Genomic DNA, 24,772 nt, shown 5'->3' with positions numbered 1-24,772 from the left:
TTTTTGCTTCCTTTCCTTTATGTTCATCTGTTTTGTATCTTAAAGTCCTCATATGAGTGAAGTCATTTGATATTTGTCTTTGATAAATTTTGCTTAGCATAATGCCCTCTAATTCCATCCACGTAGTTGCAAATGGCAAGATTTCATTCTTTTTGATTGCCGAGTAATACTCCATTGTATATATATACCACATCTTCTTTATCCATTCATCCACCGATGGACATTTGGGCTCTTTCCATACTTTGGCTATTGTTGATGGTGCTGCTATAAACATTGGAATGCACATGTCCCTTTGAAACAGCACACCTGTATCCCTTGGATAAATACCTAGTTGTGCAATTGCTGGGTCATAGGGTAGTTCTATTTTTAATTTTTTGAGGAACCTCTATACTGTTTTCCAGAGTGGCTGCACTAGTTTGCATTCCCACCAGCAGTGCAAAAAACATCTCTTTTTCCACATCCCCACCAACATCTGTTGTTGCCTGAGTTGTTAATGTTTGCCATTCTGACTGGTGTCAGGTGGTATCTCATTGTGGTTTTGATTTGTATTTCCCTGATGATGAGTGACGTTAAACATTTTTTCGTGTGCCAGTTAGCCATCTGGATGTCTTCTTTGGAAAAGTCTATTCATGTCTTTTGCCCATTTATTCACCGGATTGTTTTTGGGGTAAGTTTGATAAGTTCTTTGTAGATTTTGGATACTAACCCTTTATCTGATATGTCATTTGCAAGTATCTCCTCCCATTCCATTGGCTGCCTTTTAGTTTTGATTTGGTTCTTTCGCTGTGCAGAAGTTTTTATTTTGATGAGATCCCAATAGTTCATTTTTGCTTTTGTTTCCCTTGTCTCCAGAGACGTGTTAAGCAAGAAGTTGTTGAAGCTGAAGTCAAAGAGGTTTTTGCCTGCTTTCTCCTCTAGGATTTTGATGGCTTCCTATCTTACATTTAGGTCTTTCATCCATTTTGAGTTTATTTTTGTGCCTGATGTAATCAAGCGGCCCGAGTTCATTTTTCTGCATGTCGCTGTCTGGTTTTCCCAGCACCATTTGCTGAAGAGACTGTCTTTATTCCATTGGATATTCTTTTCTGCTTTGTCAAAGATTAGTTGGCCATACATTTGTGGGTCTATTTCTGGGTTTTCTATTCTGTTCCATTGATCTGAGTGTCTTGTTTTTGTGCCAGTACCATACCGTCTTGATGATTACAGCTTGGTAATACATTTTGAAGTCTGGGATTGTGATGCCTCCAGCTTTGGTTTTCTTTAAAATAAAATATTTAAGCAGCACCTGGGTGGCTTAGTCTGCTAAGCATCTGACTCTTAATTTCAGCTCAGGTCATGACCTCATGGTTCTTCAGATCAAGCACTACGTGGGGCTCTGCACTGACAGCATGGAGCCTATTTGGGATTCTCTCACAAAATCAATAAACATTTTTAAAAAGTCTTTAATAAAATAAAATGGTCAGACAGAGATCAGTCCTTGGTGGTTTTAATATATATACGCCCTAGCTCTCTGACAAGTGCACGGAGGAAAAAAGTAAAGGCACTTAAGATTTCATTCTCCTCGTGAAGGTAAGAAGACATTAAGTTATGGTAAAGAGGTTTGTAAGTGTGGAGTGCCAGGCTCACGCTTGTTATATAGGGACACCAGCTACAACGGAGAAACAAGAAGGTCTGGAACTTTAGATCACTGTACAAAATAATTTGGGAGTAATCTGTTCTGAATCCGTTTAAATTTGCTTCACTTTTAAAACTGGTTAAAACTATGTTCAGCTGATTTCTTGCTAATTTGTTTTCTAATAGAAGGGATGCATAGAAGGGCAAGTTTGAAAACACACTGAACAATATTTTATGGATGAATGTCTGCAATAGGGCATTAGTACTACCAAAATGCTGCTGTAAGTACAGGAAAATTCCATACTCTAAAATTTTCACTTTTCTTCCTGAACAAATTTTGATACACCCTGTTCTTACACAAATTTGATATGCTACATATTAAACATGTTCCAATCTTGATGAATATTAAACATTTTATTTAAAGATTTTAAAGTAAAAAAAAAAAAAAACGGTACACAAATACAGATACTATGATGATCAAGGCAGTATTCTGTAGGACATAAAGCAAAACAAAACAGAATTTAAAAAGTAAATGTACAGGTACTAAACAAGTATAATACCTGATATCTAATTCAGGCTGCATTCACATAAAATGAGCTGACCACATACATGCTTATGGAATATAAATTTTTTCTTAGTACACTAAAATTCCAACCATTCTGTCAACTGCCTTATTCCCGCTGAGTATTTTGAGAGAACTTCTATATAATATAAAAACAACTGGCATGGCACTTAAAAACTACAAAAAACAGAACACAGTTAAAAACATATTTGTAATGCAATTCTGTATAAAATATGCACAGTAAATGTTATTAGTTAAAAAAAATTTTTTTAAACACAAAAGACCACCCTGAATAATGGTTAAAACCTCATCACAGAAAAATGTTCATCATTTGTAACATTATTGATAGAAAATGGATAGGATTTTTTTGGGGAAGAGAGATCTAACTTGAAGAAGTCATTCAAAGTTTATTTAAAATTGTAGATAAGACAGTAATTCATTGCCTACCCCTTTCTCAAAACTTATCATGAATATTCTAATATATAACTACAGCCAAAATAAAAGAATAACTCAAAGAAAGTGTTTCTTAAAATAAGGCCCAAAGACCCAACAGAATTCTAAGGTGGGCCCAGCAATATGCATTTTAAACAAATGTCCCAGGTGATCGTTCCCCATTCTACAATTTGGGAACTAATGCCCTAGGGGAGACAGTACCACTTAAAAGCAAGGTCATAAACATATTTCTGATATGTCAGAATTTTCTGTAAGTTTATGATTTGAAGTGAACACTGCTTTTTGAAAACAAGTTTTAGGTATTAAGAAAAACATACATACTTCTTACATAAACATGGGAGTGTATATAAACTTTTTCCTTTGAGGTTTTCATTGCTTTCAGATTTGGTCATTTGAAGAAAAATGAGTACATGGTCGGAAACTTCAGAAAAATTACATTTCAAATAAAAGGTAGCATCCAAAAAAACAATTAATTATTAGATGCCTATAAATTTTAAATCATTATAAATTTAAGACCAGCTAGCTTCCCCCCAAATTAAATTTTACTAAGATTGGACAATTGTGAGTAATTTAGATGATTATTGTTACTTTTTACTAAAATCCCTTTTCATTAAAAAAATATTTAGGGGCACGGCACCTGGGTGGCTCAGTTGATTGAGCATTCATCTTAAGCTCAGGTTGTGATCTCACAGTTGGGTGAGTTCGATCGAGCCCCATAGCAGGCTCGCCTGCTGTCAGCACAGTGCCCATTTCAGATCCTCTGTAACCCCCCTGCCCCTACCCCACTCACAAGCTCTCTCTCAAAAATAAACATTAAAAAAATATTCAAAATAAACGGATGCTATCACAGGCATCCCTTTAAATAATAAATTGCTAAACACTAGTATTAATAAAAAATAATCTGAAGAACTCTGCCCCTGAAATGTATTCCACTCTGATCATATGTGTTACCCACTTAGCAAAAACTCATTTAAGGAGCTGGAACTTGTGGAATATGTATGTCTGTGTTCTGAATATTTATTCATGTTGACCTTTTTTAATTTCACTGAAGACTCCATACTATAAACAGGGTCCAAAAGTATGGATAATGTGGTTTTGGTGAATAAATGAGTAAGGTTAAGACACTATTTGGAAGATAAAATACTTTTTATGTATATTAAGTTATAAAGAAAAAATTGCATACGTTCTGTCTCTACTGGATAATGGAATGCTTTTACAAGTTTGATAAGGAGTGCTTCCTTGTTATCTAAAACCATAAAAAGTCACTGTGGGATTACCATTGCACTTTTCTGGTGTTTTTTTTTTTTTTTTTTTTAATTTAAAACATTTTTAATTTCTATTTTTCTCCCTTTCTATATACTGAGAAATGCTCCATTCAAATGCATCCTGGTTCTTTGAATGACAGTTACTAACATTCCAGTTAAAGTTCTGGCTAAAGGGATAAGCTCAGAAGCTTACACCCCTATCCTAAGAAATCACTCATCAGTTTTTCAAAAATAGCTAATGATTTAGAATCTAACACTTAATAAAATGTGCCTGGTTTTTTTTTCCCCAAGGAGAACTTGTATTCCCTAATTCTAAGCAAGTGACATCCTTTAGTACCAATTTAATAACTGTTGCCTTAAAAATCAATAACTTAATTATCCAAGGCAATAAAACTTACAGCTGAATTTTTAAACACAAAGAACTCAGAAAGTAATAGGTAATATAAGTTGTTGTATTTTGAATTACTCTTCTATTCCAAAATTTAAAACTTTAAGGACTAAATGAAGAATGACAAAAATCACAGTAGGTTTATGACACAATCCCATCATGTGCCTTAAACGCGGTGGTTAAGTATTTCCTTTAAACAAAAAGGACAACTTCATTACTCATCAGTAGGCTGCTGGATTACCAGTATAACTGAATGTTGACACGACCGTCTGGAAACTAGTTTCATTTTCTTTTTCATAGTTAGATGTAATAATTGACTCTTACAGCCAACAATAGAAGATACTGAATGCTTTTTTTGTAGGTAAGAAATATAAAATGGTTCATTGTATCCAGGCTGGTAACGAGTTTATTCATGCATTAAATGGGAACACAAGCAAAATGCACGGTTGGAAAATGAGGATCAGACACATTCTTCTGCAGACATCAAGAGAGGATTGATGTACTCAAAACCTTCAAATTCAGACTGATCAATCTTCCTCACAATGTCACTGTTGAAAGAAAAATAAATTAATTTTCATAATCTAGATTTCTTCAACTTTTTATTTAAATGGTAAACGAAAGTTAAAAAACAAAAAATAAGGCTAATTTATATAAATTATGGGGGAAGAAATCTACAAGTATTTAGATTAATCCCAAAACATCTTCTAGAAGAATCAAGAGTACTGAAAATAAAAGACTAACAATCCTGTAAGCAGGTTTAGAACTAAAAGGTAGTCCAAAATTGAAGGCTAGAAATTAAAAGTCACAAATTGTCACAATTCTGGTTAATCTTAACTTTTGACCTGAACAACACTCAGACTTAGAGGCGAACATCCAGGTCTGAATTAGCATTCAATTTAGTAGTCACCTCAACAGGAAGATAGTGACAAGAAGGCCCAGAAGAAGTTAGCCAAAAGGAAAAGGCAATAGGGACAAGTACATAGAAAGACCTAGAATAAGGAGAGGACACCACAGGGAGGTCATGGGTCATAGGGTATAGAGATGTTGGCATTCTGTTATACTGGGTTTCTAATTTAATATGCAGTAAGAGTAATACCAATGAATATTTGAATACTTAAATGCACACACCATACTGCAGAGCAAAGTTACACAGGATACAGTCCCTTCCTTCGAGGAGGGAAGGTATCCCATATAAAGAAAAGCTACAAGGGAAAGCAGTACCTGCTAAGTTTCATATGGGACAGCTAAGTCTTGATCTAAGCACAGTTCTAATGAGAAGGGTGACTTCTAGTTGCAGAAATTGAGAAAGCCAGCATTCATTCCACAACCACTTACTGAACAGAATTATGAAAGACTATGTTAGGTCTGGGAAAGCGCCAAGTAATTTACTGGAGTTGAAAGCACAGGAACAGAAGCATGTCAAAGGTAGATGATCTGGGAGGAAGGTAATGGCCAGTTAAAGGAAGCCAGTAATGCTTACTAGAGTAAGGAGTTTCACCTTTATTCATCAAAGACCTGGTTGCATTTGAGGTAGCTCAGCAAGATGGAGAAGATTCCAGTATGTAAAAATGAAGGAGGCATACAGAGGGAACAGCATGAGCAAAGGTAACAGCACACTATCCGGGGATGTGGAGTAATGGAGACTGGTCAGAACACAGCATTTGTGTTGGAGCACAGTGAGAGAGGGCTGGAGAGTCGGGTGGGAGGAGAGGGTAGAAGGCCGTGACTGCTGGCTGAGATGACAGGTTTTATCTTCTAGACAAGGAGGAGGTTACTGGAGGCTTCTGACAAAGGGGGGGGGTTAAAAAACTGGTAGTGCTACTGCAGGAGATGTACAGGATGGGTTGCAAAGCAAAGGATGAGCCCGATCAGGAGGATGGTGTAATATTCTACGCATGATTTGAAAGAGGTGTGAATGGGGCTGACGACAATGGGAACGAAAACGAAGGATCTGACACAAGTGATGAAGTAAAGAAAGAACAGACAAGGAGTTGGCAGCTGAACACATTATCGTTTGTTAAGGAAAAGGAACCGTCAATAATCATGGACATTTTGGATCTGAATGCAGGAACACATGATGGCATAATGAGCACGAAAAAGTAAATAAAAATAAGGAACTGATTGAGAACAACAGAAAAAGAGACCATAAAGAGTCATTTCTTTTTCTTTTCTTTTCTTTCCTTTTTTAAAAGTAATTTCTACACCCGATGTGGGGCTCAAACTCACGACCCTGAGATCAAGAGTCACATGCTCCCCTGAATGAACCAGCCAGGCGCCCCAAGAAGTCATTACCTTTATTTCAGATTTCGTATGTCTGAGGTGCTTGTCTGACAAACCAGGGAAGATGTTTAAACAAGCAGATAGAAATGCAGTTCAGGAGAGATAGCAGGTGGGGGGTGCTTTAGGAACTATGGCTCATTTATTCTTCACAGCAGCCTTCTGAGGTAGGCAGTAAGAGAAGAAATAGGCACAGAGAAGTTATGAAATTTGAACCCAGGTTACTCAGTTGGTAAGAGGTGAGGTCAGGATTCAAATTCCTATCTTTTGATTAAATCTAGTGTTCTTTTTAATACATGACACTGTCAGAATAATGACTTTCGTACATTACTCTCTCCTTTGGTAGACAGTAAGCTTTTTTACAAGACTGGCCTACATCTTAATCGTCTTTAATGCCCAGTACTTAGCACAGGGCCCTTTGCTCAAAAACCGTTTGCCAATTTAGCTGGGTGTGATTTAAATAGCTGGTATCAGTGATGTGGGGCTGGCCGAAATCTCCAAGGAACAAAGTGCATATAGCAAAAAGGCGGCTGTTATGAACAGAACTGTGGAACATCTCAGTCTTGAGGGGACAGGGGAAAAAGGATGATAAGTGGTCACAGAGATGAAGCAGACCAGGATGGGTAGTGCCCAACAAAGCAAGGCCATGAGTGCCAAATGCTTCACAGACATCAGGGGAGATGAGGACTGATCAAAACATGCTTTAAAAATCAGAAATCAACAGGGGCGCCCAGATGGCTCAGTCGGTTAAGTGTCTGACTGCAGCTCAGGTCATGATCTCACAGTCCGTAAATTCAAGCCCTGTATCGGGCGGGCTCTGTGCTGACAGCTCGGAGTCCGGAACTTGCTTCGGATGTTGTGTCTCCCTCTCTCTCTGCCTCTGCCTCTCCCTCTCTCAAAAAATGAATAAACATTAAACAAAAATCAGAAATTGACAAATCAACTCAACCGTCAAAAGCCGAAGAAGCAGGTTAAATTGTAAAGAGTTAAAGTGCAGGTAGTAAGAAAAGTACAAGACAATCAATGTTGACTACTCTGAAGGAGTTTGATGGAGATACTGCTTATTTATTTTTCTTTTACCATGAGCATCGAGTTTCTTGAAAAGAAAATGAGGGAAGAAAATATGGTGGTTTAAAGATGTGCTAAGATCCAGGGGGCAAATTAGGATATCTGAGCATGTTTATAAATAGAAGAAGAGCAGCAGGAAAAGAGAAATTAAAGAAGGTGGAGTAATGGACATAACTGACAAAATGAAATCCTGGCAGAAGCTAAGGAAACAGATCTAGGAAAATGGAGCACCCCTTGCAAAAGAGGGATAGCCTTCCAAGAATAGGGAGGAAGAAAAAGGAGGTGGGAGAGACAGCAATTCTGAGATGCAAGATGGTCTGTGACAGCTGAAAACAGAGCAAGCTCACACCAGCCAGGTCTCAACCCTTGCAGTCAAGCTAAGGCAAGGTTAGTCCGTTAGAAGTGGTGAAGGCAGGGGTAGGACTGAAGGCTTCCAAAATGTAGAGATGGTTTGAACAGCTGCATGAGGAATGTGGTAAGAATTAACAAGACAGAAGTGAAAATATTGACAAGGAGTAAGGGCCTCCTTGAGATGACAGAACGAATCTGTAAAGAGAGGTAAACAATCAAATATGCCCAAATTATTCTAAACCATACTTTTAAAAGATGAACATACACATAAAAAATATGTCAGATCACCGCTGGCTAGACTTGGTAAGTTAATGTCATCTTTTTAATAAGCAATTTGGCAATACTTATCAAGAGCTTTCAAAATTTCATACTCTTTAGGGGCACCTGGGTGGCTCGGTCAGCTGGGTGTCCGACTCTCGATTTCAGCTCAGGTCATGATCTCACAGTTTGTGAGTTTTGAGCCCCACATCGGGCTCTGCACTGACAGTGTGGAGCCTGCTTGGTATATTCATTCTCTCTCTCTCTCTCTCTCTCTCTCTCTCTCTCTCTCTCTCTCTCTCTCTCTCCCCCCCCATCCCCCTGTTCGTGTTTGTGCACTCTCAAAATAAATAAACTTAAAACAAATTTTCACTCTTTGATCTAATTCCCTCTCTGAGAATCTATCTTAAAGTAATACTCAGGAACTCAAAGACAGTCATCTTCAAAACAGTGCAGTGCAGTGGAAAGAGCTCGGGTTTCCATCCTGACTCTGCCACCTGACAGCTGTGTGACTCTGCTTGCCCTGTCTGGGTCTCAGTTTCCTCATCTGTAAGAGGAAGATGACAGTTAGTAGATTTATCATGTTGTTGTGGGAATTAGAGAGAAGGCACGTAAGGCAAAGCAGAAAAGGGCAGTCGTTATGACTTATAATAGTGTAATAGATTCAAATATCCCATAATTGAATGGCTAATTCAATTATGTTATAATCTGGTAATGAAGCACTGTGTAGCCACTAAAAAGGAAACTTCCAAATAACTTCAGAAATATTTCAGTCTATAGAGTTACTTACTCGTCATCTGGAGTGAGCTGGACAGGTTCATTAGTAAACTGAGAATCAAAGTTGTCCAAACCGAATTCCCCAGAAATATTTGGTTTGAAGGGAGGTACCACCTGCTTTTGCTCCATCTAGAAAGACATTAGATGACAGCTCAAGCCTACGTTCTTAGAAAAAATTCCACCTCTACATTTCTCCTCTTCCCTCAGAGGCTTCCACATCCTATCACAGCGAGTCCTTAGGCGTGGTTCAACGGTATTCACAATGATGGAAATAATGTACAAAACTGAACGCTGATATAGGCCTTACTAATATTACAACCTGCTCCATTAAATTAATATTCTAAGCTTTTATTGTTTTAAAAGCTTTTTAAAAAGCACTTTAGAGTGTGGCTTAAGTTACTTAAGCTATGATATATTTGTTTTGTTTTTTTAACATTCTTTTAAGAGAATAAAATTTGGCCCAAGATAATAAGGATACCTAATATAGAAAACAATGACAATTTACATACCATATCCCAATCAACATTTCGAAAGAATGGGTGTCCCTGAATATCAGCAAATCCTGTTTGAGGATGACAACCCAATCGTTCCTTTGGGTCCTATGATGGAGAGAAACGTTTCAAGAACTGGAGGGATATCGTGCTTTAGAATAAATAAATCCTCTTTGTGACCTGGGTTTTGTGTCTCTTATATAATACCTGTATCTCTGAAATTACATCATAGTACAACACTAGACTTAAATGGGTATCTGAAGCTTGTGACAAGTACAATTTCCTCATGGCTCTGTCTCCGGCTATCATGTGATTATAGTGGATACAGGTCACTACTCCTTGCTACAGGAAAAGGGGAGGGAAAAGAGGACAGCACAATCATTTCAGCAGCATCCACCTATTTCTTTGGCACAGGTTATTGTGCTGGTCAAAATATACAAACCCCGAAACTCCATAAGTGTGTTCTTAGCTCATCTGTAAAGCTCTATGTCCAGTTACAGCAACAAAACAATATAATCTGTGTATAACCGTGATACAACCATTATGTGACCCATGGGACTAAGGGGCTGTAACTTAACAAACAAACAGTCTTGGCTTATTCATTACTGTGAATGAGAACATGCTACCATTTTCCTTTCCAATAAAAGGCATTTTATTTTGAACATTAAAACCTCTCACCTTCATTTTGCAGCGTGCTAATACCTAGATTTCCATTTTAAATCTTTCTCCATCTAAAGTACTCAAAAGCCTCAATTTCTCATTTTGTTAAAATTCATCATTATCTATATTTACCTTAGATGATAAATGCACATCAACCTACTTTTTCTAACCTACAATTTATTTAAGAAAACATTTATGATTGCCAAGATCGCCGTGATACAATAAGCGTATCCGGTCTCTGTCCCAGGTCCCTGACACAGCTTCTAAAACCTGAGTGAGTAATTTCCTGAGTGAGCCAATTATCTTTTGTTATTCACAAGTCCCTTTCAATTACACCTGAGTTTATACTAATAATGTGACTCTTGGTGGGCTGGTAGATAGCTCAGGATGGGATCTGGTTGCCGGAGGAACCATCCATGTGATTAGAGAGTTGTAACTTTAAGCCTCATTTTCAGACGGGTGGAGGTCAACTACCAATGGATAATGATTCAATCAATTGTGTCAATGTAATGGAACCTCCATAAAGCCCTCTGAACCACAGGGTTTGGAGAGCTTCTGGGTTGGTGAATATGTCCATATGCTGGGAGACACGGAGGGTGTGTACCCTAACTCCACAGGGACAGAAACTCCTGTGCTCAGGATCCTTTTGGACTGCACCCCGTGTATCTTTTCATCTGGCTGTTCATTTGTATCTTTTTTTATAACCAACCAGTGATAGCAAGTAAACTATTTTCCTGAGTTCTGTGAGCCATTCTAGCGAATTACTGAACCTGAGGTGTGAGAATTGTGGGAAGCTCAACTCTGTAGCCAAGTCAGACAGAAATGTGGGTACTCAATACTCATGACTCATGACTGGCACTTGAGGTGAAGATAGTTTTATGGGACTGAGCCCTTAAACCCCTGGAATCTGATGGTAACTCTAGGTAGTTAGTATCAGAAATAAACTGAATTGTAATATACCAAGTTGATGTCCAGAGAGGTGGAGAATTGGTTGTTGGTGTGGAAAAAAACCTACACATTTGGTGTTAGAAGTGTTATGAGTAAAAACCATTCAGAATCATAATCTTAGATCCTAAAACTCTTCTAACCTACCGACCACAATGAAGAATTGAATGGTCTTCAGATTTTTTAAGAACCAATGACAGCTTTTCATTTCTTCTGAATTTTATCTGATTACAGGGCTTTTGACATGATAATCTGTACAGAACACTACTGTCCCAAGTGCTCAATAAGGAAAGAGATCTATGAATAATAATCCAAAGAAAACTGAGTAACAAAGCTGTAAGTACGATTGAGGCTATCCCCAAAGATGTAATTTTTCCCTAATTGAGTACATGGTATATATATCATCTACATTAAAAACCCATATGTAATATATAGCTGGCAGTGACTTACACTGTCAAAATGGAAAGGACAATTCATCTCGGGATCTAATACTCTTTGGTAAAGAGATAAGTTCTAGATCTAACTGAAAAAAAATTATTATACCCTAGTGTTTTGGAATATTACACTGCCTGAACCTCTACTTAGTCTCATCTATACAGAGATAAACCGCTGAAGATTTTTACATTCAATTTATACCTTGTTGAGAAAACTCTTCAGGACACTTGCAGCTTTTACAGACAGAGAGCGTGGTATGCGAATTTGTTTTTCCAAAATAACTAGAAAGATAAAATAGTGGTATTATATTTCACTTTTACATAGCTTCAATTTTACATTTGTATTATGAGCTACTTAAGGGCGTTCTCAAAGAAAAAAATAAGGTATTACATATACTACTTCAGCGTCTCATGTGCTTTCTCAGGCTCGCGCCTATCCTTCCCTCTCAGAGAGCCTCTTCTCTGAATGCTGTCCTTATCATTTACATGCATATTTTATTCTTTGACTACCTTACTGTGCCTCGGTTTCCTCATCTGTAAAATTAGAATAAAAATAATACCTACTTCATGGGGTTGTTATGAGGTTTAAATGAGTTAATAGCTACAAAATGTGAGGTACATGTTACTATACTCAATTTTGTTAGACATTGCCAAGTTGTTCTCCAAAGCTGTTAAATCAATTTTCACTGCTTGCCAGCAGTCTATGAGAGTTCCACTTACTCCATCCACATCCTCACCAGCCCTGGTATTATCGGACTTTAAAATTTCTGGCAAATGCACGGGCAGGAAATAGTAGCTCATTAATGTTTTAATGTGCAAACCTCTAATTACTAGTGAAGCTAAATGCTTTTTCATATATTCCATGGCCATCTGGATTTTCTGTTCCATGAAACAGCTATTCATTTCCTGTGATGGCCTTAATTATTAAATGTAGAATTTCATGGAAATCTTTGGACTGGGTGTTGGGAGCAGGGGGTGATCCCTTGTCTTTTTTTTTTTTTTTCCCTGTTTGAGTCTTTGTATTTCCAATTGTGGGCCTTCTTTTCTTCACCTTTTGATCCTCTTATATTCTTGGTACCCCACTTTTTCCTCCATATTGTTCTTGGACTTATGCACTCAGCCTCGGGGTCCATGTGAAAAGATATTCGTCTCTAGCCACAGGATTCCTTCTTCTCATCTCTGTGATATACAATCTGAAGGAACTTCTTTGTTATATTTCTGAGTATAAGAAAGTAGTTGGTAAATGGGACTGAAGGAACAGAAGTAGGAAGATATATTTTTAAAAAAATGAAGGGGTGCCTGGGTGGCTCCGTTGGTTGGGCATCTGACTCCTGATTTCAGCTCAGGTCATGATCTTGCAGTTCGTGAGTGTGAGCCCCACGCTGGGCTCTGTGCTGACAGTGCAGAGCCTGCCTGGGATTCTCTGTCTCCCCCTCTCTCTGCCCTTCCTTCTCTCACTCTCCTTCTCTCTCTCTCTCTCTCTCTCAAAAATAAATATTAAAAAAAAAATGAAGACTTACATATTAAGAAGTATATTGTCCAATTATTCTCCTCTTACTCAAGGTAAAAATCTGAGCCATCCTCATTCATACTCTAGAATAGGTTATTCACAGAGAATCTGTAAAATACCGCAAATTACCTTGGAAAAGATAATCCTCTGTGTTTTGATCAGGGTTATCCGAGCTTCCAACAATATCAAATGGAGATCTGCCTGCCATCATCTCAAACATTAGTACTCCAAGAGCCCACCAGTCGACACTGAAACCTTCAAAAAAGAAATTTTTTGAAGCAACAAATCATCTATTCTGCATTCTTAAAAGTCAGTAACTTGAGATTCATTTCATTGTATAATTAAAAATTAAACATAATGAAAAATAAACTCTAAATGCATTATAACTATCATGGTTGGCAGTGAAGATTATAGGAATATTTCACTTATCAACAAGGGGAGGTACCTAAAAGATAACTTTAAAAATAAAATATTGGGGAAAAAATATTGGAAATGAAACACTAAGTTCCTTCTCCCAAATATGCCTGTAATTTCAGACTCATAGTCTGTATCTTTTTTTTTTTTTTTTGAGGATGTAATTAAATTTTATTTGAGAATAACTTTCGTGGGTCTGAAACTTGATCTTCTGCTAGTTGATTAAAGATCCTTGAAGGACCTTGGAATCAGATTCTGAACGGCTGTCAGAAGTACCATCCTCCTTCACATCTGCTGAAATCAGAGGGCCAGAACCCAAGAAGTCCAATGTTTTGAGATAAATATATTCTCTGGTTCCTGACAAGCAGTCAATCTCTCCCTCATTTTTCAGATTCCTGGAGGAAATATCCCAGGAAATGTGAACAATCTTCCAAGGGTTCATGACTTTGTAGTCACATGGCTAAAGTTTAAATCCTTACTCTGCCACTTTCTAGCTGTATGATCTCGGGCAAGTTATCTAAACTTTCTGTAAAATGGGAATTAACAATGCTTACCTCCTAGGATTATTAAGAAGATAAATTTAGTTAATATAATGTAAACTGCTTGGATTAGTGCCTAGAACTTTTAGTGTTGCCATTAATAAAATATTCAAATCTGTACCCCCAAATACTGCTAAGGTCCCACTGTCTCTTATTTCATATTTTAGGGTTTTCATGTAGGTTTTAAGGGGATCAAGGAAGTTTATATTAATAAGATTAGTATTTAAGTACTACAGAGTACTATAATGCAGTGGGTACCACATTTAACCACCCATCTAGCACTTAGCTAAAATAACACCTATTTATTTATTACCATAATCTTCTCCTCTTAAAATTTCAGGAGCAATGTAATTGGGAGTACCGCAAAAAGTGCTGGTTGTATCTCCTGGCCGTAATCCTTCCTTTTAGAAAAAATAAAAAAGAAAGAAAAAAGAGAAAAGAAATAATAAGATCAAAAATTATCTTTTAAATTCATCTCTTTTATTTCATTTGTTATATAAGCTCAGCATCTACAGGTAATATATTAAGCTTAAATAAAATATTACTAGTACAGTTGTCTTTATTATTAAAATCATGAGTTGCCCCTAAATAGCTTAAAGAAAGCCTGTCCTCATTAGATGTTGGTGGAGAGTTCAATCAAAATAAAAATTGCATTTGAAATAATTTATATTCAGGTAAAAACTTAATATAAAAATTTTAATTATATGAGTAAAAGGAATCATATTTTATGAAGAAAAGCACTATAAATCCCACCTGCTAACACAAGCACTGTTGGTTGTTTTTCCTAAGGCACAAATTTTTTGGTTTTGTATTTCAATAGCTACCAGATGGAAAAAATTACGGCAGAAGACACTAATGTACATAACAGAAAAACTACACACTGAGAAATGGAAAATCACCAAAAATTTATAACAAATTTGTATGCACCTAACAATACAGCCTCAAAACACAAAGAGTAAAAATAGACAAATGAGAAGAATTTCACAATCCCTGCTATGGAATGGACATTTGTATGCCCCCCCCCCCATTCATATGTTGAAGACTTAATGTGATAACACTGGGAGACGGAGACTTTGGGAGGTAATTAGTTATTAGGGATGATGGGATTAGTGTCTTTATAAGAGGAAGAGAACTCCCTCTTTCTCTCCCTGCCATGTAAGAATACAACAAAAAGACACATCTGCAAACCGTGAAGAATGCCTTTACCCATCTGCAAGCCATGAAGAGTGCCTTCATGCATGTGCAAACCATAAAGAGTGCCTTCACCAGACACTGGATCTACTAGCACTTTGATCTTGAACTTCCCAGTCTCCAGAACTATGAGAAGTAAATGTCTGTCTTTTAAACCACTTAATCTACAGTATATTGATATAGCAGGCCGAACTGATAATACAATCCCAAATCATGACAGGTGATTTCAAAACATCTGTATCAGAAAATGACATATCATACAGACAAAAAAATTAGTAAGCAGAAAAAGATTTGACAAAAGCTAAATATATATATTATATATATAATATACATATACATATATAATGTACATACATATAAAATATGTACAATCTATGTGTACATGAGGAGAAAAGGGGAAAGAAAAGAGAGAGTGTGAAGGACATAGACTCCCTTCATGCAAAAAAGAGATTATATATCCTTTTTAAAGTACATATGGGATACTGACCAAATACTAAGTCACAAAGGAAATCTCAATATATTTTGTTCTGGCCACAAGGCAATTAAATAAGATATCAACAATAAAAAGTTTAAAAACAAGCTAACAGTAAATTTACAATTAAGTAAAAGGCAATTCATTTTTGTGAGTTTTATTAAGTAATGCATGCCCATTATAATAACCTCAAAAATATGTAAAAGTAAACAGAATGTATGATGCTACACAATAGAACATACAACACATATAGAAACAGACAATGCCATACTTTAAAACTCTATTTAATGTTATTTATAAACATTTTATATTGTTATGAACTTTTGGCAAACATCTTCTAAATGACTTTATAATGCTATGTTTTGTGGTCAGTCCGTAATTTCCCCTAATTATTCTCCTTACCAGCCATTTAGATTATTTAAAATATTTAAAATATTTATCACCAACTACAAGAAAAAAATTTTGGTCATAAACCTTTTCTCATAGGCCAAAAAATCTACTCAGGATACCCCAGAGGCAGAAAAGATATTTGCAAATGACATATCAAAGGGTTAGTATCCAAAATCTATAAAGAATTTATCAAACTCAACACCCAAAAGACAAATAATCCAGTGAAGAAATGGGCAAAAGACATCCAGATGGTTAACAGACACGTGAAAAGATGCTCAACATCACTCATCATCAGGGAAATACAAATCAAAACCATGATGAGATACCACCTCATACTTGTCAGAATGGCTAAAATTAACAACTCAGACAACAACAGATGTTGGCAAGGATGTGGAGAAAGAGGAACCCTTTTGCACTACTAGTGGGAATGGAAACTGGTGCAGCCACTTTGGAAAACAATATGGAGGTTCCTCAAAAAATTAAAACTAGAACTACCCTATGACCCAGCAATTGCACTACTAGGTATTTATCCAAAGGATACAGGTGTGCTGTTTCGAAGGGACATATGCACCCCAATATAGCAGCACTATAGACAATAGTCAAAGTATGGAAAGAACCCAAATGTCCATTGACGGATGAATGGATACAGAAGATGTGGTATATATACACAATGGAGTATTACTCGGCAATCAAAAACAGTGAAATCTTGCCATCTGCAACAACATGGATAGAACTTGAGTGTATTGTGCTAAGTGAAATTGGTCAGTAAGAGAAAGACAATTATCGTATGACTTTACTCATATGTGGAATTTAAGATACAAAACAGATGAACATAAGGGAAGGGAAGCAAAAATAATATAAAAACAGGGAGGGGAACAAAAGATAAGAGACTTTTAAATATAGAGAACAAACTGAGGGTTGCTGGAGGGGGTTCTGGGTCAGGGGTGGGCTGAATGGGCAAGGGGAATTAAGGAAGACACTTGTTGGGATGAGCACTGGACATTATATGTAGGGGATGAATCACTGGATTCTACTGCTGAAATCATTATTGCACTATATGCTAACTAACTTGGATGTAAATGTAAAAAAAGAATATCCCAGAGGCAGAAGTTCTAAATCAAAGAGTGTGCCTGTATATCTTTAAGATTCCTGACACATCCCCACCAAACTGCTTTACAAACAGTTATAACAATGCATACACTCACCAATGACATAGAAGAATGCCATTTCTTCAGACTCTGTAAGCAGACTATTATAATTAAAAAAAAAAAAACAAACACAGTATCTGGCATGCAAAAATAAAGACTATTGTTTTAATGTGTACACTTTCTAACAAGGTTAACATTTTTAATGGGTTTTTTGTTGTTGCTGTTCAGCTTTATTTTCCTTTGACAAATTATAGGACATTTTTCTTTTGAAATAAGAAAAAAAATCCCCTGGTAAAAAAGTGACAGAGATAAAAAAAAAGGTATCACAAATCTCATAAAAAATGGATATATAGGGGTTTGCCTACTAAATGTTTACTTGTTTATAACTAAAGATGTGTATAATAGAAAAATTTAAGGAAATAGAAATTTAATATAAGAAAAGATAAAAATGTCTGAGTTTTGTACCTAAAAGCAAAAATACCTGAGGTAAAGATTTTCTTTTAAGGTCATTATCAAGAGATAATGACATTAAATCTTCAATACTGTTAGAGTGTCTTACTTAATGTTAGCATTTAAATAGTTTAAATAATCTCCAAGCTCTGGAGGCACTTCCTTCAGGTAAATGGGAGAGTGTGATCCATACGTTTACATGCTTGTTGCCATATTACCGTGTGCAGATAATTCTGACCCGGCTACTTCAACAAGGAGAGTAGCACCCTACACATTTTGTGGAAAAACACTGGACTCTTAAATAAAAAACTGTTACAAAAAGAATATAGGTCCGAGAAATAAAGGACATGTCCTGAGAGTAACTGAAATTCTTATTTTGTTCTACTGTACTTTATGTCAGATATTTAAATTTTAAATACAAAAAATGATACATTTCCTGGGAAAATCTTGAATACATTATCACGAGTCACAATTAAATGGCGAAAACTAGAAGGTGACACGCAAGTAGTTATGCTAAAGTCATGGGATTGCAGACAATTTTTATTTCCAAATTTTCTCCAGTACTTTCACAACATTCAAAATAAAATGTTACAGACAATAAAAAGAAATTAACTCTTATTATAGCACATATAACAGTCACAGAAAATACGGACTTTTGTAAATGATTAGAAAACATGTATATTTTTCTTTGTGCTAAAATTCCAAAAAGCATCCCAAACAGGGTAGCAATCATTTCTCCATCTTTAAATATTGTTATTTTACCAAAACAATTTTATGAGCTGCTGAGACCTTCTGATTAACTAGAAATGCTTCTCACCTTACACATGCCATAGTCAGTCAGTTTGATATGTCCTTCTGAGTCCAGCAATACATTGTCCAATTTCAAATCTCTATAAATTATCCCTCGTTCATGAAGATAATTTAATGCTAGACTGATTTCTGCAGAGTAAAATCTAAAAAGAAAAATAACTCATTTGATTCAAGTTTCGGAATTGTGGTAAGTTTCTAGAAGAGGTTATTTAAGTCCTATCCCCATCTGCAAATGAAAACACCAAAATCGTGTCAAAAGATTTTTTTCTCCCTATGTTTTTAGAAATGACACCAAAACACAAACTGAAGTACACTTTAAAATATCTTAAGGGTGCCTGGGTGGCTCAGTTCACTGAGTGTCTGACTTCAGCTCAGGTCATGATCTCGTGGTTCGTGGATTCGAGCTCCCTATCAGGCTCTGTGCTGACAGCATAGAGCTTGCTTGGGATTCTCTCCCCTCTCTCTGTGCCCATCCCCTGCTCGAGCATGCACGCATGTGCGTGCACTCTCTTGCACATGCTTGCTCTCTCAAAATGAATAAACTTTTAAAAAATTAAAAAGAAATAAAGAAAAAAATACCTGAGCCCAAAACACTATTACAGAAGTTCCAGTCTACATTGAACTCATACTTTTCAAAAAATTATTAATTTGAAAGTCTCAAACAGAAGTTCTTAATCTGGGTCCTTACAATGACTTCAGACAGTCCACACTGCTACAACTGGAGGCTCAGTTGTGCATACGTGTGTACATCTACATCTCCTCCCTCTACAGAGTTTCCATAGCTTCTATCACTTCTCTAAGAGACAAATGATCTCTCCAAATGCTAAGAATCATTGATTGGTCTAGAATAAAAAAAAAAAATACTAAAAGTTTAACTCAAACTATAAAATGCATACCAAAATTCTAGAAAATGAATTATCCTACAACCATACCATTTAACATCAAAGAAAGGGTTTTTTAAAAACTGCCACTAACTCATTGGCGATAACCAGAACTTTTGACCTGAACAATGAAAATAAAACACTCAAGTTGGTTTATTGCTACTTTGGGGAATGTTATCATGATCATGTTTGGAGGTACATAACACAAACCTTCTCAGTTACTTAATTCTATGAATAGAGAACCTGAGCCCTTATTTTGTACTTTGGTTCCCAGAAAAGCACAAAACCAGAACTGACACTTTAATACAGTAAAAACTACTTTCCCCATGTCCAACTGAACAAACAAGGAACAAATACAGGCTCTGGTCACATTTAGAAATGTCATTTGTGGCTCTGCTATGAAGGGCAACCATTTAATAAAGCCTAAATAAATGAACATACAGGAAATTAAAACAAAACAAAATACAGTTTGGTCTGAGATTAGATTAGTACAATTTCTACCTTTTTATAAAATTGAAGGATAGTATCTCTTTTTGATAAGAAAGAATCAATGTATTAGCAAGATTTCCACTAAATTGGGGCACCTGGGTGGCTCAGTTGGTTAAACATCCGACTTTGGCTCATGTCATGATCTCACTGTTTGTGAGTTTGAGCCCCGCATCAGGCTTTGTGCTGACAGCTCAGAGGCTGGAGCCTGCTTCAGATTCTGTGTCTCCCTCTCTCTCTCTGACCCTCCCCCACTTGCATTCTGTGTGTGTGTGTGTCTCTCTCTCTCTCTCAAAAATCAACACTAAAAAATAAAAAAATTAAAAAAAAAAGATTTCCACTAAGTACTTACAAAAATAACATCTTTAACCTTTGTTACACGCATATACAAACTCATATGCCTCATCTTTTGCGGAGCACAACAGGGTGAGAATTATTGCTAATTATGAGTACAAAACAAAACAAATCATGGCACTGATGAATTAAACTTCTCCAAGGCCATGATCCTTCCCTACCTAATTCCTCCAACATATAAGCAATTTACAATCTTATATAATAATGTCAAATTAAGGACAGAAAATAAACAAAAAAATAAATAATATTTAATGATCTTTTCTTATTCATCAACATGTATGAGATCAGAGAAAAAAAAGCCAAAGGCAGAACAATTCAGAAATTGTAATTACAGGAAGAATAGTCAGAATTACATAAAACCTTAAGAGGAATTGTTTTATTACTCTCAAGTATATACAAATAATAAGTGTAAATCCATCAATTATTTCAATGGTGGATGTTGAATAGATAAAATAATTGGGTTTAGTTAACTGAAGGTTTCCCCTTGAATAGTTTTTATACTTTTCAATTACTTACATTAATATATGTAAATACATAATGTTACACATGTTATAATAATAAACTTTTACCTTAGCCTCTATATGACTTCCAAAAAATTAACTAGTATCAAAAATAAGTGATTTATCTACCCTTTCAAACACTGGCACATAAAAAGTCCCATAGCATCCCCTACCCACGACCCCAGACAAAAATCCAATGGTACCTGGCATGTTCTTCAGGAAGTTTTCTTTGTCGCTGCATATGAAACATTAGATCTCCTCCATTTACATACTCTATGACAAAGAACAATCTAAAACACAGAAAAGAAAAAAAAAAAAAAACCCAAATGAACATAGGAAGGAAAAAAGAGAGGCAAACCAAGAAACAGACTCAACTACAGAGAACAAACTGATGGTTACTGGTGGGGAGGTGGATGGGGACGATGCGTTAAATGGGTGATGCGGATTAAGGTGATGAGCACTGGGTGTTATAGGTCAGTGATGACTCACTAAATTCTATACCTGAAACTAATATTACACTGTATGTGAATGAACTGGAATTTAAATGAAAACGTGGGAGAAACAAAATTAAAAAGAAAGAAAGAAAATTAGCAGGGCTTAACTCTAGGAACTTGACATGTCAGTGGGCTTAAAAAATAAAAATAAAAAAACACAGGAGAGAGCACATGACACCAAAATCCAAAACGAGGCAGTGTAACTTCGCATTTTTAAACACTGTAGAGAGCAGTTACAACATAGAGAGCATTCTCCAGATTTATCCTGAACAAACACTCCAGGAATTTGGCGGAAACAAAGGGTAGTTGGAGAAGAAAGCTGTTTAATCACAGAAGATACAAAACAGTAAACCAGCAGAACTGTGAGAACTGCTTCTTCCATTTGAAAGTAGTACCACTAGCAATCCAGAGCCTCTTACTCTCACCTCAACTTTGGCCCTTGCAAAACAAGTCTTATTTAACGGTCACTTAAGGTAAAGAAGTTAGGATTTCTCTCTCTAGTTAAACTCTAGGACACTTTAAGTCTTAAAACTAGAATCTTGAAGATACTTCAAAAGTTAGATTTTTAGTGCCATAATTATGACCTGGTCTTTTTTTTTTTTTTTTTTTTTTTTGCCCAAAGCAGGAAATTTCCTACTGCTGATCCACCGTTAGACGGCTATCACTGATTGGAGTATGAGTAGCAGGAAATTTTAAACAGAGTACTCTTGTGTCCATCTCCATGTCTTCCGCTTCCGGCTTATAGTAGAAAGCAGTTTTCATTGTGTAATATACCAAAAGGTGTAGAGCCCAGGAATCATTCCATTATCTTTCAATCTTACCTGCTTTCTGTCTGAAAGCAAGAATGCAGCCCAACAAGAAAAGGATGATTAGATGCCTGCTCAAAAACATGCTTCTCTGTCTGTACCCAATCAATGTCCTATTTCAAAATATGAAAGAAATCCATGTCAAACTGAATTATCATCAAAACTATGATAAATTTGTTCTTAGTAATTCAATGATCACAAATACAAGTAAGTAACTAACTACTACTGTTTCATGATAATCATGAAACAACAGCTTTATACAAAAACACCAATAAATCTTTCATTATGAAACAGTCTAGAAAACTTTTACAAAGATCAAGTACTTTTCCTTGATAATAATATGGCTTGATTTTTATTTCTTAAAAATCTAGTAGTCATCAGATTACATTAAATATATCTTATGTAATCTGTTTGAAGCATATATTTAGAAATGTAGACTGAAATGATAAGACAAATCATTGAGGTTTTCTCTGAAATAGTACACTTAAGCCAACTTAACAGTTCAGAAATGATAAAACATTGTGCTTACTCACCTCATCATCATTGACCAATTCTTTTTTCACAACTTTCATTGCATAAATACGATCTGTTTTTTTTAACCTCACCAATAATACTTTGGCATAACTTCCTCTGCCTATTACCCGAAGCAAATCAAAATCTTGAAGACCTAAACTGGATGAAGCTTTGCCACTTTCTCTGGTGTTCATTGCCTGTCGAGAACATTAATATCAAATAGTTATACCTGGAGAAATTTTGCATAATACATTATATTTCCAGTACCTGGTTAAGATGTTTTTTAAGTATTTTCTGATTTAAGTTCTTAATAATTCTTTTCTTATTCATTCCAAACGATATAATCTAACTACTCAGGGAAAGGATGAATTCATGAGTTGAGGTCAGACGGGTACTGATAGGAATGGAGAGGGAGTTGAAATCTGAGAAATGTTAAAGGATGTCTTAAGATGTGATAACTTTGGGTATGAAGGCAATGGAGATACGTGAATTAAAAAAATGACACTAACTTTGATGACTGGGAGACTGGAGGTACTACTGACAGAAAAACAAAGTGTGCACATAGGATAAGATTAACAGAGCTGTTGAGATAATGGGCTTGGTTTTTCATACTGAAGATACAAGATACAATGGGATTGCAAGATTAAAGAGTCCACTGGAAGCTTGATATATCAAATCTGGGCTAATGAGCGGATATATTCAGAGATATTTTTGGAAGCTATAAACAGAAAATAAGCATGAGGCAGCTTAACTAATGGAAAACATTCTTTTCTACACAATACCAAGCTCTTTTGGAATGACAAAACCAGCCTTATAATCCATTTACAACTAGAAACTTGGGCTTCTGGTAATTTATAGACAAGACCGAAGATAATCTGTTTTAACACATCTGCAAAATCCTCCACATACAATCAACATGTACCCATAAGAATTAAGTATGAATTTTCTCAAGTGAAGAGTATCAAGAAAACAAAGAGCAAATTTTGAGAAAAACTAGTAAGCACAAAAAAGAAAAAAAAAGTATCATGAAAACTGAAGGAGAATGAGGTTTCAAGAGAAGGGTCACACAAAAATCTAGAAATAATAATCTGATGTGATAACAAGAATGAATAAAGACGAGTAAAAGAAACCAGATTAGAGTAGATGAAGAAAGCATAGAATGGTAAGAAGGAAAGGTAATATACAGACTTTAAATGTGGTTAACTGGGGGCGCCTGGGTGGCTCAGTCGGTTGAGCATCCGACTTCGGCTCAGGTCATGATCTCGCCGTTCGTGAGTTCGAGCCCCGCATCGGGCTCTGTGCTGATGGCTCAGAGCCTGGAGCTTGCTTCTGATTCTGTGTCTCCCTCTGCCCCTCCCCCACTCACGCTCTGTCTCTCTCGGTCTTAGAAATAAACATTAAAAAAAAAAATTTAAATGTGGTTAACTGAAACTACAAAGGAGAATGAAATGGAACAAAAGCACAGTACCTTCACAGAATCACTAACAAGACAGAAACCAGAAACTAGTGGCATGCCACCTTTAAAGGATCTGAATAAAACAAACCCTACTGATCTATAAAAATAGCGTTCAAAACAAAAGTGAAATACAAACATTTTCAGACAAATGCAAACTAAAGAAATTCATCATTAGTACTTTCTCACTAAAGGAAATATTGAGTTTTTCAAGAAGAAAGATAATCTCATACAGATAATATAAAATATAATACAGGAGTATATATAATACAGGAATAAGGGAAATGGATAGCCAAAACAACATTGGCCATATACTGATAACTGTTTTATCTGGGTAATGGATACAGGGGCTTTGTTATACTACTCTGTTTACTTTTAATTGTGTTTGAAATTTTACACAATAAAAAGCTGGGAATTTATTTATTTATTTATTCATTGTTTATTTTTGAGAGAGAGAGAGAAAGCACAAGCAAGGGAGAGGCAGAGAGAGAGGGAGAGACAGAATCCCAGGCAGGCTCCACGTTGTCAGTGCAGAGCCCAATGCAGGGCTCGATCTCACAAACTGGGAGATCATGACATGAACTGAAATCAAGTCAGGTGCTTAACCAAATGAGCCCCCAGGCGCCCCAAAGTTGGGGTTTTTTAAAGGTAACTAGGAGTAAAACATAATATACCTATCAAATATTGGAAAGAGATGGAAAAAGGGGGAGGAATTGTGAACAAAATCTTTCTGGCCTGCAATATATAAAGTTGGAAAATTGAAGAGTTATAAACATTATAGGCATAACTAGAAATGATTAAAAAGAGCTGCCTCTCAG

At 36.1% G+C, this 24,772-nt stretch overlaps 1 protein-coding gene across 1 annotated transcript in view; it reads right to left on the bottom strand.

Moving 5' to 3' along the window:
• Positions 1 to 2,009: 2,009 nt before the first annotated feature.
• PRKCI (protein kinase C iota) overlaps positions 2,010 to 24,772 on the bottom strand; it is a 73,223-nt gene continuing 50,460 nt past the window's right edge. Inside the window, exons 9-18 of the mRNA XM_025912959.2 lie at positions 22,522 to 22,698; positions 22,004 to 22,101; positions 20,892 to 20,978; positions 18,475 to 18,610; positions 14,320 to 14,407; positions 13,183 to 13,308; positions 11,746 to 11,825; positions 9,523 to 9,612; positions 9,027 to 9,142; positions 2,010 to 4,830 (exon numbers count right to left, since the gene is read on the bottom strand). Coding sequence (XP_025768744.1) covers positions 4,743 to 4,830; positions 9,027 to 9,142; positions 9,523 to 9,612; positions 11,746 to 11,825; positions 13,183 to 13,308; positions 14,320 to 14,407; positions 18,475 to 18,610; positions 20,892 to 20,978; positions 22,004 to 22,101; positions 22,522 to 22,698 — 1,086 coding nt within the window. The 3' untranslated portion in view covers positions 2,010 to 4,742. The remainder of the gene's footprint in view (positions 4,831 to 9,026; positions 9,143 to 9,522; positions 9,613 to 11,745; positions 11,826 to 13,182; positions 13,309 to 14,319; positions 14,408 to 18,474; positions 18,611 to 20,891; positions 20,979 to 22,003; positions 22,102 to 22,521; positions 22,699 to 24,772) is intronic.

This window comes from Puma concolor, chromosome C2 (genome assembly GCF_028749965.1).
Source record: "Puma concolor isolate L17-30 chromosome C2, mPumCon1.1.hap2, whole genome shotgun sequence".
Classification (NCBI taxonomy): Eukaryota; Metazoa; Chordata; class Mammalia; order Carnivora; family Felidae; genus Puma; species Puma concolor.
This window is presented reverse-complemented; position numbering and strand designations above follow the sequence as displayed.